The sequence below is a fragment of the Mytilus edulis genome, chromosome 14, assembly GCF_963676685.1.
Source record: "Mytilus edulis chromosome 14, xbMytEdul2.2, whole genome shotgun sequence".
Classification (NCBI taxonomy): domain Eukaryota; kingdom Metazoa; phylum Mollusca; class Bivalvia; order Mytilida; family Mytilidae; genus Mytilus; species Mytilus edulis.
The window spans coordinates 62,540,823-62,558,606 of record NC_092357.1 but is presented as its reverse complement, the minus strand read 5'-3'; the positions used below and the strand labels follow the sequence as shown (position 1 = coordinate 62,558,606).

Here is a 17,784-nt window from a genome sequence, read left to right as displayed (position 1 = left end):
TTTTGATATTGTCTTCTCTATGGTTGGGTTGTTGTCTTTTTGACACATTCCCATTTCCATTCTCAATTTTATCACAAATAACATCTTACAACATACCCCCTGTTTCATCTTTGGATGATGCATCAGTTAATACACTTCTCCGTGAACCAGCTCTTATTCTAAATGGGTATGTGTCACCACTGTAAAAAAAAAGTATGTATATTTTTCATTTATCTATAAATTTTCCACAAAATACCATTTGACATAGGATATCACATAATTTGTTTAATATGGTACCTAACACTACAGGGAGATAACTCTGTAAAATCAGCTAAACGCTTTAATTACGTTGTGTTTTTAAGGGAATAATAAACTTCTCAACGATCAAAAGTAGTTTGTCAAACTCCTATATAACCACTGTAATTTTTCTGATAAAATGGTTGGTTCAAATGTTTTGAAATTTTTTATATTTTTGTCAAATTAATTTTAGTGAAAGTGTTGGGTACCACCTTAATATACTTTAAAGAATATATCATTGCAAGCAACAAAAAAATCACTTTTTTTTTCTTTTTTTTCTTTTTTTTCTGGTGTTGACTGATGCATAAATATCTAAATAAAATTCACAATTTTCTTTTCTTTTAAAATCTTTCAGATTCAAACAAAATCAAGTCAATTGCAAAATTCCAAGATATTTTTTTTTTTTGCCATGGCCATGATGTATTCCATCCTTCTCTTTGAGATATTCTATTATCAGATCCCTTTTATAAATGATTTTTTATGAACAGTTTGATAGTAAATAATGTCATTGCTGTATGAATATACTGTAGAAACATAATTAATTTACCACATTTCTTAAATGATCTCTTAGGGATAAACTATTTTAGTTTCCAGTTAGATAAAGTAACACTATCAATAGGTTAACTTTCCATTAAGTTTAATTTTGTGGATACTATCCATCTTCAAAGTAAATTAAATGAAAACTCCAATAAAAGTTTCTGTATCTATCACAGATATACTTACTGACTACTACTAGCATAACTTCCACTGTCCAGTGATGAGATACTACCGGTCATTTTCCCTGATCCTTCTGGACTATGATAGACACCCTACAAAAATCATCAATTAAAATTTCCATTATTGGTTAGTATTAGTTGTACTGGTATATATGCTTGAGTAAGAAAATTGAATCATTGACTAAAACGTTTGACCATGTCAGGATTTCTGTTGACATGGAGAATACCAGTCTTTAGTTTTCTATGTTGTGTCTTGTGTACTATTATTTGTCTGTTAGTCTTTTTCTTTAATAGCAATGGCATTGTCAGTTCATTTTTGAACTATGAGTTTGAATTTCTCTTTGATATCTTTCATCCCTCTTTTGGCACAGAAATTGAGAAATAATTCTCCTTTTTAAACATGTTTAAGGGATTTTATTCATTTCAACTAAATGAACATGAAGAGAACAATCTATTGAATGGTATCAATCATGTTGATATTTCAAATTTCTTCTATCAGTTTATTTTTTCAGTACATACATGCTGCAGAAAAAATTACCAATAACTTCACTTGGAGAAGCCCTATGAAGCTAAACAGTTTGACCCTCATTATACACATGCAAAAATCTCTGACATGATTAAAACCAAGAGCTATCTTACCTCATCCCCTTCCTCAGGAATGAACTCTCCCTCACTGTTAACAGAGGTACGTGAAACACTATGGGATATTCCATGTGGCAGGTGTCCAGGGGGTGGGCTAGGTGATTCTCTGTAGTCAGAATGTTTGGAAGACTGAAAAAAAACCACAAATTAATCATATATCATTTTTTTCACAATAAGCATGATAAGCATATAAAAAATTGTGAAGTTTAAAAAAATAAAGTATGTGTCAGTGGGACACAGATGTCTTGCCCCTACTTCTATATTCAGCAATTTTTCCATTTGTTAAAGGCCAGAACTCCAGAAGGTAAGAGTGACGCAACTCAAATTAATTTTTCATCTGTGTTTGATGGTAAATTGTATTGTGTGTCCATAACATTTGGTTGTGGCAAGGTATAGTTAGAGTGTGGTAATGGCAAATTCATCATTTTTTTTATTGAGAAAAATCCTGTTTAATTCTTTAAATAAAAACAAAAAACGTGAGTTTAAATTATTGCGATTTTAACCTTGATAAATTTTTCACAATAATAAAAACATCACAATTTTTGAGTTTAAAGTACCAAAAGCTGAAACAGGACTGCATGGTCAATTTTCACAACTCTAAACTTCAAATTCATTTCAACAATTAATGGACATAATTTTCGAAAACCATAATGTTGCTGTTTGTTATATTTATTCAAATGAAATAATCAATGGCATTTTAAGACTGCCTGTACTAACCATTGTACCAAATCCACTCTCACTGGTTGAATCTTTGGACTGATGTTTTCTGACATTGGTATAACCACAGCCAGCGGGAGGAGACAGGAATAGCCGAAGACTTGTGATTTTCTCATTCTTGTCCACTAGATCAATGGCTGCATCTAATTCTTTTTGATTTGTAATTGGTATGTGTACCTTCAAATGAAGAAAAATCTTACATATTTATACTAAAAACATATTGAAAATACAGTGAAACCTGACTAAACCGAATCCTGCATAAACTGAAAACCCGTCTAAACCAAACATGTTCTTAAGCACCGTCATATCAAATTGTATGTGTTGTGAACCTGATAAAACCAAACATAGACCAAAACCAAACAAAACCTTAAGTCCTGTAGAGGTTCCGTATAAACAGGTTTCACTGTACTAACATATTTATGCAGCAGTGTATAACTAGTTAAGCCATTTCTATTGATATTTTATAGTCTTTCTGTGTTGTAATGTTACATAACTGTTTCAGGTTAAAACAAAGGTCCGCGCCTGTTGAAACACTCAAACCCTGCTGTATTTGTTTGCTCAAGTCCTATGTCAGGAACATGTTGTTCAGTGGTTGCCTTTTGTTCAGATGTGGTTCATAAAATCATAAGGGTTTCTCGTTTTTTATATAGGAAAGTAGATTGTTGGTTTTCCTGTTTGAATTGTTTTACACTAGTCATTTTGGGGCCCTTTATAGCTTTCTGATCAGTTTGAGCTGAGGATTCATGTGGATGACCGTACTATATGACCTGTAATGGTTTACTTTTTACAGATCATGACTTGGACAATGTTGGATGGAGAGACATCTGTTTGGCACTCATACCATATCTTCTTATATATCTAATAACTTGCCTATATAAGTTTAGTAAACACTAGACAAACAATTTTTAGTCAAATGCTATTGTTATCAATAAGCATTGTCAACCAACAAAACAAAAATAACAATTAAGGGAGATAACCTGTGTAAAGGGAGATAACTTTAGTAAAGGGAAATAACTCTTTTATCAATAAATGTGTTCTATAAAATTTCACCTCTCCATTTGCCTGTGTAAAGAATATCATTAAATCCATAGTGTACATCTCTGATACTTTCATTCTAAGGTGGCTGTATGTCAGTGGTCTGTGTATGTTGATACTCCTGAAAAACAAAACAGATATTTAGTCATGTAAACAATTTCCACATTATTGAAGGTAAAATTCAAGTCAAGTTTGATATTTTAACATATCAAATAAAAGACCATCTATCTACTCAGCACGACTAGCATGACTAGTATTAATTGCTATGGTTTTTTTAATAGGTTATTTTCGATTGGAGCTTGGGAGGTTGCTTTCTCATTGATGCAAAGCAATTTGACAACAACTATGTGTGAACAAAACAAACTGACATAAGATCATGTATGAGGACATGAATGCCTTCACTCAGGCTCAGGAAAAACAGAAAGAAAGATGGTCAAGGTTTACCCTTAATGTACCTGTCATCTACAAGGTATAGCAGTCAACATTGTGTTAATATACTATACAAAAGAGGTGATGGGTGACATTTTCAAGAATGGTGACATGACTTTTCTTTTCTCCACAACCATTGACCATAATTATTTCTTCTTACACATACTGTGCATTCAAAATTTTTTGTACATTTTTTGTATTTTTATAGATAGTTGATTTTTTGAAGTTTTGCCAAAGTCTAGATCTGCATTAATGGTCACTTAACTGGGACATTCGATTATTTGAGGTTTTTTTTCACAGACTACTCAATGTAGTCAAACATTTCAAATAAATCTAATAAACATTGATAAATCTTGCTTATATTGACCCTAAAATAAAGGTCACTAAATGACCCTTAAATGTATCTTATACAAAAATAAATATTTTATCATAACATTCACGTAATTTTCTTTAAGTTCAAAGTCCAATATCTAGGTCTCTTTTTCACATTTCATTAGAAACCTTTTTCTGATCAACACCGGATTAAGTAAATTTTAACCTTTTCAATCTCAGTATAAATCACATTTCGATCCTATTTTAATCTCAGCAGCTTTTCAAACCCATCCATCCATAACATTTGTTCTTACATAAAATACTGAGCAATAACATTACAATTAATTGTTGAAGATTTTTATCTATTTTGATCACGTAATTTGATTTAAAACTTAAAATTTTACTTCATTTTCTCACTGTTTGAAATTGAATGCACTTTTACTTGTACTCGAACAAATTGCTCAAGGTTAAAAATCAGCTGTTAATATATTTCAAAATCTTGTACATTTTGTAATACAGTACACCTTTACATTAAGTCAAGGATAAACACTGAGATCTCACGATATAACAGGCTTTTTTTATCTTTTTTATGGGGTATGAAGAGGGGATACATGTAGCTACAGGTATAATCAGATGCTATTTTCGTTTAAAATCACGTAATACAGTACACCTTTATATTAAGTCAAGGTAAAACACTATTATCCTATGTATAAAAAGCTGCTTTTTTTCTTTTTTAGGGAGGTCGGAGGAGGGGAAGGTGTTGCTCAAGGTTAAATCAGATTTTCATTTCAAAATTGTATAATGCAGTAAATTTTCATATTAAGTTAAGGATAAACACTGCAATTCCATGATATGGCAGGCTTTTTATCCTTTGTAGAGGGGTTGGAAGAGGGGATACATGAAGCTAAAGGTTAAATCAGATTTTATTTCTTTTTAAAAACATGTAATACAGTACACCTTTACATTAGGTCAAGGTAAAACACTGTAATCCCACAATATAACAGGCTGGGTTTTTTTCTTTTTTAAGGGGGTAGGAGGAGGGGAAGGTGTTGCTCAAGGTTAAATCAGATGTGGTTTTTTTTTCATTTCAAAATTGTGTAATACAGTACACCTCTACATTAAGTCAAGGTAAAACACAGCAATCCCATGCTATAACAGGCTGCTTTTTCTTTTTTAGGGGGGTGGTTACGTAGGGAGAGGGGTTGCACTCAAGGTTAAATCAGATGTTTTTTTTTTTTATTTTAATAAAATTGAGTAATACAGTACACCTCTACATTAAGTCAAGGTAAAACACTGCAATCCCATAATATAACAGTCTGGTTGTTTTTTTTCTTTTTTAGGGGTTAGAGGGGGAATATATGTACAGTGTACATAGCTAAAGGTTAAATGTTAATCAGATGTTATTTTTTGTTAAAATGTTATACAGTACACCTCTACATTAGGTCAAGGTAATAGATATTGCAATCCTATAATATAACAGGCTTTTTTTTTCTTTTTAGGGGGTTGGAAGATTAGATACATAAAGCTAGAGGTTAAGGTGGTACCAAAAACTTTAACTAAAATTAATTTGGCGCGTTTAATTTTCTTAAAATGTTGACAAAGTATTTACCTTGACCCTTTGACAAAAATATAAAAATTTCAAAAAATTTGAACCAACCGTTTAATCAGAAAAATTACACTGGTTATATAGCAGTTTGACAAACACTTATTTTGATCATTGAGAAGCTTAATATTCCCATTTGAACACAACGTCATTAAAACGTTCTGCTGATTTTACAGAGTTATCTCCCTGTAGTGTTAGGTACCACCTTAAATCAGATGTTATTATCTTTTAAAAATATGTAATGAAGTACACCTTTACAATTTAAGTCAAGGTTAAACACTGCATTCCCATGACATAACAAGATGGGTGTGTTTTAGGGGAGGGGAAAATGGGGGAGGAAGTTAGGAGGGGAAACCTGTTATAAGTTACTATCTTGTGTTATTAAAAAGGGTATCTAGAGATTAACATTTGCTCTCAGACTATCAATCAATTAATACATGTTATATATAAATCCTGTTTTAAGTCATCCTATCTACAAACGAACTAAATAAAATTATATTTAATCATTGACAGTTGTTAATGTAGACCTGATTACAGCAGATTTCATTGAGTGTGTATCCAAAGGTAATATCGTTGGTTAGCTTGCTTGTTAGCTGAACCGTGAGGTCATTGTTAGGTCAGGTAAACTACCCTCCTTTAAGAGTAGACTAGTCCTGCAGATAACCAATCTATCTGTCTGTTGGACTAGGCTACTTCGAAAGAAGGGTAGTATACCTGACCTGATAATGAATTCACGGTTCAGCTAATAAGCAAGCTAACCAAAGATACTACCTTTGGCTACATACTCAATGAAATCTGCTGTAAATAGCTGTAATATCTTAGATAAATTATATTTAATCATTGACAGTTGTTAATGTAGACCTGATTAAATAGCTGTAATATCTTAGATATCTGAAAAAAAAACAGACAAACAATCCCCTACCAGAACCTCGATAATACAATTAAGCCTTGTTCTTTTACAAAAACAGTTTTATATAACAAATTGCATTTCTATTTCTTTGTGATGTTTGCACCAAATACACTCTATATTTGATAACAACCATTTTGTCCTGTTTATATACATAAAACCACAATCAACTGCATCAATGATATTACACTGGTAAAATGGCAATCAATACTTGAAAGACTTTTTATTCAAACAGCAATAATATTTCAATGTAAAGGCATTTAAAACTTTACTGAAATGTTTACAATTTTCAGAATTTAAAACTTTTTGATTGACTTTTAAATTCATAAATAATTTAATTTCCAATAGATTTGTTGGGCAATAAAATTTGTGTTTTCAAATTTCTATTTGATAAAGAAAATTACCAAGGAGTAACTTATGCAAGTTATTTCAATTTAAAGCTATGTGTGTTAGACTTATATAATAAACTGAAGAAATCACTATTTTTTTTTCTTTTTCATTTGGAAGTTAAGAGAGTCATGCAGTCTTTTAAATGAAGAAAATAAATGGCTATTTCTTTTTCTTTATGATTTGGATGTTCACAGATTTCACCCTAATATTAAGATACCTAATTTATATTCTTTTTCCCAACTTATAAAATTCTGAAGTTGCTACTTAAAAGCTGTTTAAAAGTACACAAATATTAGTTTTCTGGCTTCAATACCCCAGACAACATGGCCCAAGTAAACAAAAGGAAGCACAAACGATAGTAAATCTATTTTTGTCATCTTTTTCAAGACATACTTATCATAAGTATACAAATATCAAAATAAAATGTCCTGTTAGTCAATCAATCCTGCCACCCACACACTTTATATGACATTTTTATATACGTCTGCAGTGTGCAGTCACTCAGCAGACGACACGCAAGGTCAAGGTCGTTACAAAATGGAGAATATGATCCTTTCTATAGCAAACTAACTGAATTCTTCTCCTTTCTCAAAATATTTGACAAAGAAAAAATAGAAATAGTGAAGATAATACAGATTTTAGCACTCCATCGAATGTGATACAATATTTTTCCACAGAAAACACTAAAATTTTCAAATTTAAAATTTAACTGCTGAGAGAAGAAAAATCCTTTTGCACAAGATTTGGTGGTGGAAACTGACTTTTATCAATGATTGATAAAAAAACATAAATACTAACATATATTCCTTAGAGAAATGATTCATGTGGATAAAGACTGTTTATATATATTTTATAATGAATTGCTCCTATGGTTGACCCGAGGACAAATAATCCCACTAGACAAATGTATATTTTATGATGTATTTTCCATCTTAATTACAACTAAAAAATAACAAAACAGCAAATTAATAGATCATTTGTTAAAGCTTAAAAAAAAACATGAATAAAAGGAGATGGATAGCACGTGTTAATCGAGACAGCAACACAACAACAAAATTAAACCAATCTGCATAGAGGACAGGACAACATGAACAAAATGGGAGAAAATATCTAATTTGGCAATAAAATTAGAAAGATCATATCATAGGGAACATATGTATTAAGTTTTAAGTTGATTAGACTTCAACTTCATTAAAACTACCTCGACCAAAAACTGTAACCTGAGAAGGACGAACGAACAGACGAACAAACAAACAGACGGACGAATGAATGGACGCACGAATGGACGCACAGACCAGAAAACATAATGCTTAACAAGAGGCTCTCAAGAGCCTGAATCGCTCACCTGAATTTTTTTGGTTTAATCTCTCATCAATGATTATTTTGGCTTTTCAATTTATTTAAATGTTCTTTGAATCGTCCTATTTTCTTCAAAAGCAAAAAAAAATCATTTTCTCCTATGTTCTATTTTAGCCATAGGAGCTATGTTTCTTGACATACAAGGAAATGAAATATAAAATTTATACTAGATACTCTGAAACTCTGAAACTCATTTAGCCTAAGTTTGGCTGAAATTGATAAAGCAGTTTCATAAGAGAAGATTTTTTAAAGTAAGTCAACATGATGAACAAATTGTGAAAAAAGTCTTTAAAGGGCAATAACTCCTAAAGAGGTCAATTGACAATTTTGGTCAAATTGACTTATTTGTAGATCTTACTTTGCTGATCATATTTGCTGTTTACAGTTTATCTTTATCTACATTGTATAATAATATTCAAGATAATGACCAAAAACTGCAAAATTTCCTTAAAATTACCAATTAAGTGGCAGCAATCCAACAATTGGATGTTTGATTCATCTGAAAATTTCAGGGCTGATAGATATTGACCTAATGAACATTTTTACTCCATGTCAGATTTGCTCTTAATGCTTTCGTTTTTGAGATATAAGCCAAAAACTGCATTTAACCCCTATGTTCTATTTTAAGTAACGGCGGCCATGTTTTTTGACGGATCAAAAATCAAAGCACACACTTTGTGCAGGATAATCTAAGGAACAATCATGCTAAGTTTTAACCAAATCCATTCAGTAGTTTCAGAGGAGAAGATTTTTTAAAGTTAGCAAATATGATGAACAAATTGTGAAAAATTGTCATTAAAGGACTGTTAAATAACCCCTTAAGGGGTCAATTGACAATTTTGGTCATATTAACTTATTTGTAGATCTTACTTTGCTGATCTTTTTTGCTGTTTACAGTTTATCTTTATCTATAATAATATTCAAGATAATGACCAAAAACTGCAAAATTTCCTTAAAATTACCAATTAAAAAAATGATTAAGTGGCAGCAACCCAACAATGGTTTGTTTGATTCATCTGAAAATTTCAGGGCTGATAGATCTTGACCTAATGAACATTTTTACCCCATGTCAGATTTGCTCTAAATGCTTTCGTTTTTGAGATATAAGCCAAAAACTGCATTTGACCCCTATGTTCTATTTTAAGTAACGGCGGCCATGTTTTTTGACGGATCAAAAATCGAAGCGCACATTTTGTGCAGGATATACTAAGGAACAATCATGTTAAGTTTCATTCAAATCCATTCAGTAGTTTCAGAGGAGAAGATGTTTGAAAAATTGTTAACGACGACAGACGACGACGACGACGACGGACGCCAAGTGATGAGAAAAGCTCACATGGCGTTTTAGGCCAGGTGAGCTAAAAATGGGGCATAAAAATGCAATACCCTAGTGTCTGTAACCATTTATCATGTTACAAAATGTACCGACTTATGACTGGAGTTTTTAATTATTTCAACTCTGGAAGAACATCCTGGTACTTTAATTATTCAAGAAACAGAATTTTACAGAAGTACATGTATAAACAACAAGCATACAATCATTGCACAATTAAAAAATTTCATTGATTTTATTGTGAATTAGAAAACATAAAACAATTATTTTCTTCTCTACATTGCAATGATTGCAAGCTTGTTTTTATCTTTTGTTCAGTTTCTCTTACTTGGCTTAAAGTATGGGCTAAGTACAAAATGTCCTACCGTATGCAGAGTAGGATTTACCTGTCAAAAACTTATATATACATGTACTTGCTAGTCAATATTCAATATGCATGATATGTTAAACTGTACATCAAAACAGAATCTATAAAAAGCATAATTTTTTTTAAGCTTCTCAAAGTGAAAATGTTCTACACCAGAATATGTAACCTGTCAAAAAGATAAATACATGTACTCTTTACATGCAATAGTCAAAAGATGGCAATATGAAAATAGTCTATTCAATGTCAAGCTGTACATCAAAAGAAAATCTATAAAAAGCATATTTGATTTTTTTTTTTTAAGCTTCTTTTTCAAATGTTTGAACTGAAAATGTCCAACATCTGAGTCGGAAAGTTAAATACATGTACTCCATACATGCCATAGTCAAAAGATGGCAATATGAAAATAGTCTATTCAATATGTCAAGCTGTACATCAAACAAAATCTATAAAAAGCATATTTAATTTTTTCTAAGTTTCTTTCGCGAAATGTTTGATGTGAAAAGACCGATTTAAAATACATGAGGTGTTTACATGCATTAATGATCAATCATTTGATGCATTCTCAATAAACATTATTTAAATCCCGTAAAATTTTCTTCATGATTAAGTATCCGACTAAAAGGTTTACTAAGGAGCTGACATTACATACTCAGTAAAAAATGATAAGTAAATATTTACAGTATCGCTAGCCTGCATAATTTTACCTACTTTTTACCAGACACTTTATTTATCATGCGATCTTCACCCATTTTTTAAAATACATTTTATTTTCTTTAAAATTTTTGTTCTTCTCTTGTCAGATAAACAAAATAACACCTGCGGAGATTACATTTGATAATTTTTAAAAATGAATTATAATTGGTGATGTTTGTTTTTAAAATTAAATTTTACATTTTTCAGGTTCTAGGTCTGGGTGCATTTTTGTCAATGGACATTTTCCAAAATTGTAAAACAGAATATGATAATCTTCATTATAAAGAGTATAATTAAATATTATTAAGAAAAAGTATCAAGCAGAGATCAAATGATTGGGGTGGGGGGGGGGGGGGGGGGGGGGGGTGTCGTCACAATTCACAACAAGTTTGTCAATCACAGTTCACAGAAAATAAATTTCCATGATCACGGATCACCGAAAATATAAAAAAACAATCTTTAGAAAAATGGATCAGGATATCGAAAAATGTGACGATCACGGAGAACGAAAATTACCCATCAGGCCCATCAATGATGTAGAGATATTATTAACAATGATTAAGCAACTATAGGTAATTATATCAGCCTCCTTCATCAGTTGACGAAATGATTATATATATCATGCTCTTCAACTTTGTACTTCTTTGGCTTCATAAATATTTGGATCTGAGCGTCACTGATGAGTCTTATGTAGATGAAGCACGCGTCTGGCGTATTAAACTATAATCCTGGTACCTTTAATGCCACTAAAATAGTGCCACTTTTAGGCTACTTGGTGGCAGTCAGTTTTATAGGTTGAAGAAGTGGGAGGGAGTGCCAAGAGAAAACTACCAACCTTATTACTGTATATATACATGACAAAACTTTCAATTTCAAAATCAAACTTTTGGACTGATATCAAAATTATTTTCATATGAATTATTTCAAATTTCTGAATCAATTAACTGGTCAGATATAGTCCCTTTAATTCCTTATTTATAATTATGTATTGAACACAGAAAAAAAACCACCTGTTTTAATATATCTGACATACATGTATCTAAATGAATATTTATTCGCGATTATCGTATAATTAATATTCGTAAGTTATCAATGAAATCATCAATCATACGCGGAACATGTTTTACGTTCTAAAAAAATCAAGTTATCAATCATCATGATCATACATAAATTTACTTAAAAATAAATAAATTGTTCAATTGTACAGTTTTTTCTTCTACTTGTTTTCAAACTCACGACCACCCACCCATCCACTTTTGAAACTAATGATATCCTTGACTAGTTACTATCATAAGTATCATACCGCTATAGCAGGGATGTGTTACTCATACATATATATAGATATAATGGTGAACCTAACAAATAATAAGGAAAAAGAGATGACTAATGACCAAATAACATATAACAACTAGGGACCCAATAAGGCATATTTTTGCAGAGTGTAGCCTACCATCTATTTGTGAATAAGAGATGACTAATGACCAAAAGGAATATCATAAACCTACTGAAGACCCAATAAGGTATATTCTTGCAGAGTGTAGCTTACTATATCTATTTGTGATGTTTTATTCTCTATTTTTTCTGATCAAATGTCCCATCAGTTCTTTTAAAGATACAAGTTAGTCAGAGGTATATTTTTGACAATTTTATCTTCAGTGCCGAATTAATTAGTGAAGAAAAAGACCAAACTCAACACCATACATGCCATATCAATATATTTCTTTAGACTTAGTCAATCAATGAAACACCTTGCGATTACTGTGACTAAGCTACATCTGTACCAGTAAAGCCAACCTCTCTCAAGTATTTTAGAAATTTTATTTTTCTGAAGTTAATAATGTCATAGATTTGAATACCCCACCCACTGTCCCCGGGCCTCAATCCAAACAGTTTACCACCCTTTATGGCAAACAATTGTTTTTTAGTAAATATCCCTAATTTTTTACTCTGGCCCCCTCTCATTTTTCAGTCCTCCCCATTATCATGATTATAACTTTTTTCTGTTATACAACATTGACTAAAGTTGATTATCTCCCTTCTCAACATTTTATTTGTATGCAAACTGCATATTTCATTACAGATTAAGATTATTAAGTGCACATTCCTAAAATAATGTAAATAAACTTCTCCGGATCTGAAGAAATATTTAAATGTTTCAATGCATTAATTTTGTTTGTCGTCGATTTTCTTTCCGTTATTATATAATAAACAGCCACCACAACTGTACAAATCCAAATTTCCCAGTCTGGTCTAAGTCTCTATGTTATCAAATTTCTAATCCTTCTGCAAACTTTTCATATCTACTTTTGCATTCAACTAAAATTCCTCAAAAGAAAAGAAAAAGCTGAATACTTTGGATTCATTTATTGTTAAATTTACCAACATGACCAACTTTTGTGCATGGAAGAATATAATGAATCTCCGTGAATTTTTGCCTAGATGGATTTGCCGAGGTTTTCATTTAAGGAAATTGAGAATTTGTACTATGTTGAACTTTAAAATATGTGGTTTAACTGTACCCATGAATCTTCAAAAATTGGTATCCCACGAACAATAACGAATCCGAAGAATATAAAAAAGTCCCGTTATATATAGGTCAGAAACTAAAGCAAACAAGAACGAGTTTTCAAGGCTTAAATCAGCATGATCAGGTTACCACAGCGAAAGTAGTTGTGTAATATTTGATCTCTTAATTCACATGGACTTATGAATTTTCCCAGCTATGTTTTAAAATGACAAGCATTTTAAAAGACTGTTGTAAATGACCGAGAAAAAAAAAAGGTCTGTGTCCTAATTTTTGAAATATAAGCCATTGTAAATTTGGACGGAAATCATTCTTTCTAGACTTTATTTACATTCATGACATTAGGATTTTTTTCTTTCAAAAACAAGGAACAAAAAAACAAAGAATTTTCAAAGTGTTCAAAATTGGCTCCTTGAGGCTTGATTTATAATCTATGTATTCAAATTATGAATTTTTTAAGTATAATTGTATTTAGCAGGCAATTTTTGTGGGGCAATAAAATCGGTGAGTATTCCAAAAGTTTCTGACAAAATGCTAAAAACAGGCTAGCATCTGTAAGATACATAACAAATAACAGAGACATAGTTTAGACAGTACAAACCCATTGATCGTGGCCTTGGAGAAAAGTTTCCTCTTACTAAGCATGCTAAGTGTAATAATGTTATAAATTTGATCTAATTCTTCCTATTAACATGTTAGTATGTAAATAAGACAAAACGAATTGCCAAAAACCTAATTTTCTTCAATGACATGTTTTGTTTTTGTTTTAATATCAAAACCAGTCAGTTTAAGTGGATGTCTGAGTTTAATTTTAAGTTGGGGCCTTAATTAAACCTTTGAGTATCTTTCAAAATATATACTTGTATACAAATACAACTGTTTACCATGTTTACTATGTAAACAAATCAATATGAAAAAAAAACTTGATTAAAGGAAATGTTAATTTACATACATTTATAAAATAAATAAATACAAATTTATTTGTAGGTCAATGTTCAGGAAACTGATTTCAAAGAGAGGCAAAAGATACCAAAGACATTTTTAATCAAGAATGTGTCCATCATGTCCTTAGTACATTGATGCCCCACTCACACTATCATATTCTATCTTCATTGGACAGTGAAATTGGGATCGAAACTCTAATTTAGCATTTAAATTAGAAAGATCATATCATAGGGAACATAGTTGATTAGACTTCAAAATCATCAAAAACCTGAAGCTGGACAGACAGACGAACGGATGAAGGAACCAACCAACAATCTGACTAATGAATAGACCCGCAGACCAAAACAAATTATGCCCTGAAATGGGGCCTAAAATTAATATGGCTTGTGAGGCCTGCTGTCAGAAAAGTTCTACTGATTACTGGAGCTACTTCATTTTTACAGGACAAGGCAGACTGCACATAAAAGTGATTTAATTATTATAAAATATACACATATTCTTCTTGTTTTTAAAAACCAAATATTACATGGCTTTTGTCATTTATTCTCTGGGTGGAAGCTTATTTTGAGGAAGAAAGGAAAAATTGATTTTTTTCATGGATATTTAACATTTAATATGTTTAAGATCAAAATGTGAAAAAGTCTTGAAATATACACATCAGCCCCTTGCCATATATATATATAGAAATTCTGGGAACTTTTATCTACTCAGGAACACACAAGATATAATTGTGTTATGTCATAATCAGTAATACATATTTCTGCAGTGCATTGTATATGCATATGATGTCGTGATTCATTCACCTGGGAATTAGGACACGGTGATCAATAATTAGGTCATGGTAATATGCATTGGTGAAATTAGTTGATCAATATTAGGTCAAGGTAATATGCATGGGTGCAATTAGGTGATCAATAATTAGGTGAAGGTAATATGTGTAGGTGCAATTAGGTGATCAATAATCAATTCAAGGTTAAAATTACAGGTATTAAACCGGTATAAAATATGGCCTAATGCACATAATTGAAAGTTTAAACTGAAACTATTGTTTCCTCTTTATAAGCGTACAATAGTCTAATGGGCTACATACACACATATATATATGGCTTATAAATATACTTATAGAAAACTTGAATTTCTAAGAAGGCCTTTTTTTATAAATAAATGTTTTGTCTACATATTTCTATGAACTTAAGAAATGCTGGTACAATGTACTATCTTATGTGGGCATTTGATTTCCTTTATGAATAATGGTATACAAGACAACCAAAAAATCTAGCAAAACAAAACCTATTTTGAAAAAACAAAACTTATTTTGCAATATAAACATGACAAACATGATGAATTTAAAAAAAAAAGATTTATATATATAACAGAGAGATATATCTAGGTGACTGATTAAGTGTTAGTTATTTAACATCTTCTTTATTTTTTACTCATGGAAAAAAAGTTCCCTTGAATTTCAATATTTTAAAAGTAAATACAACACTTCAAGATACATTTGAAACTAATGTCATTGAATGTGGTTTATTTGGTTTTACTGTGCATTACTTAATGTATATTTTCTCAGCCAACAAAAAACCCATAATAATAAATTATAAATTGTTTGGTTTTGTTATTTTTCTTTGTATAGTGGCCTAGAGCAATAAGCACCCAAAAAACTTTAGAGAAGTGAAAATGTTCAAAAGAACTTTGACCCACTTTCTTAATGCTCAATTTTTTTCTTTTTTCTTGCTTATTTATTGGTAGACACATCATAGTAAAGATGGTTCATTGATCAAAACTGAAATATTCTCAGGTCAACAAGTTCACTGGTATTTAACTTTCATTTTTTATAGCATGTAACAAATCAAAAGACTAGATCAAAAACATGGATTTTGAAAAATAAAAAAAAATCTTTTGTAAATTCAGAAATAATTATGATGTTTTTATTCTGATGTGAATTTTTGTTATAATAAAACTTGCATTCATTATTTCAATCATCATGTTTCAAGAATCCCATCAAATATATTTTCATTTTTGGAAGAGGTTAAGGATTCTCAATAATAAGCGATTCATTAAATTTTCATAAGGGTCACAAGCTTAAGTCTTCATGAATAGAAAAATACAGAGAAATGCACCCCCTATTACAAGATTTGTAGAGTATTTATGTCATGATTATGCAAACTTTTGGTAAAAATGAAGAAACCAACTTTTAGCAGTTTTCAGTAAGTTGCAAAATCCTATATATATATAGACACAATTAGTTGAGTGTCGAGGGGGGGGGGGGGGTCATTATTTTTTTTTTCTTTACTTCTTAAGACCATTTTTCTCTATTCTTAATTTTTTTACCATTGTTCTCTCTGTATATTTTATTTGCCCCTTTTTCATGTTTTTCCTCCTCCCCACTTCAATATCTACTCTATAAACCCCATTCATACTGACTACTCATAGTTAACCAGACACTACTTAAAACCACATACAACCAGCCTTATCTTAATCAAACTCTCCTGAGGCCTTTCTAGCTGTCTTATACAATATACCACTTATATCATATATATCAGTGTTAATGAAGTGTTGATATATATATATATATATATAAAGATGTATTAAAGAGATCAAACCAAACATTTAAATGTCGGGAACACATCTTAATACTTGTAATTTTCTCGCTAAGCTACCTGTAGTTGTTTTTCAATATTACCTCTTTTCGCCATTGTATTCACACTTAATCCGTAAAATTTGTTCTCTTTTCTGAAAAAGATAAACATAAAAATTTAAGCTTATGAAGTGTCAAAAATAAGAATGGAGTAAATATTTTTCCTAATCCTATGTTCTGCTAGTAAAAGGTGAATTTCTGTAAAGTAGATCAACATGATAAAGTTACGAAAACAATTTCAAAAACAATATTTGTACAATCAATCCACTTTTCATAAGTATAACCTTACTTAGAAAGTGCTTCCCAGGCCATACATTAGGTTAAATTGTTAAAGTCACCTCATAAGCTTACAACCAACAATTTTCCTGTTACGTTAGTCTGGTGATGTGTAGTTCGATAATACGATTGTTTTATATTGACTAAAGTTTTATAAACTCTATTTTTATTGTCTTCTTCCTCAATATTCAAAATATAAACTGTTAACACTGAGATATGTCAATGTATGTCTCGCCTGCATACAATTTTGATAATAAACATAACTGTCAAAACTAAAATAGCAGTAACTTATCATGAAAATTATGCAAAAAAAACTCAATGAACCCACATTTGTAATTTTTAGCATGTTTATAGAATTGATATGTGTTAATGCTAATACACCTGCATACCAAATAGCATTATTGCCTGATCATTTAACCAGGTTCCTGGTTCGATTGCCGTCTGGAATGAAAATTTCAGGAACTGAATTTTCGGCTCTCCCTTGACACCATTTGCGAGTATGGTCTCGAGGAAACGATGATAGTCCGTCGGAAGGGGACGATAAATGGCTGACTCGTGTTAAGAGAGAGCCATATCACTTGCACTTTAAAGACACCCTTGTAGATTTCGAAAAAGAGCAGGC

At 31.0% G+C, this 17,784-nt stretch overlaps 1 protein-coding gene across 10 annotated transcripts in view; it reads right to left on the bottom strand.

Moving 5' to 3' along the window:
• LOC139502837 (mitogen-activated protein kinase kinase kinase 2-like) overlaps positions 1 to 17,784 on the bottom strand; it is a 51,243-nt gene that overhangs the window by 9,794 nt on the left and 23,665 nt on the right. For all 10 annotated transcript variants that reach the window (XM_071292457.1, XM_071292464.1, XM_071292466.1 and 7 more), the window contains exons 4-9: positions 16,932 to 16,981; positions 3,402 to 3,507; positions 2,352 to 2,528; positions 1,632 to 1,763; positions 1,000 to 1,085; positions 97 to 179 (exon numbers count right to left, since the gene is read on the bottom strand). In XM_071292457.1, the coding sequence (XP_071148558.1) occupies positions 97 to 179; positions 1,000 to 1,085; positions 1,632 to 1,763; positions 2,352 to 2,528; positions 3,402 to 3,507; positions 16,932 to 16,981 (634 nt within the window). The remainder of the gene's footprint in view (positions 1 to 96; positions 180 to 999; positions 1,086 to 1,631; positions 1,764 to 2,351; positions 2,529 to 3,401; positions 3,508 to 16,931; positions 16,982 to 17,784) is intronic.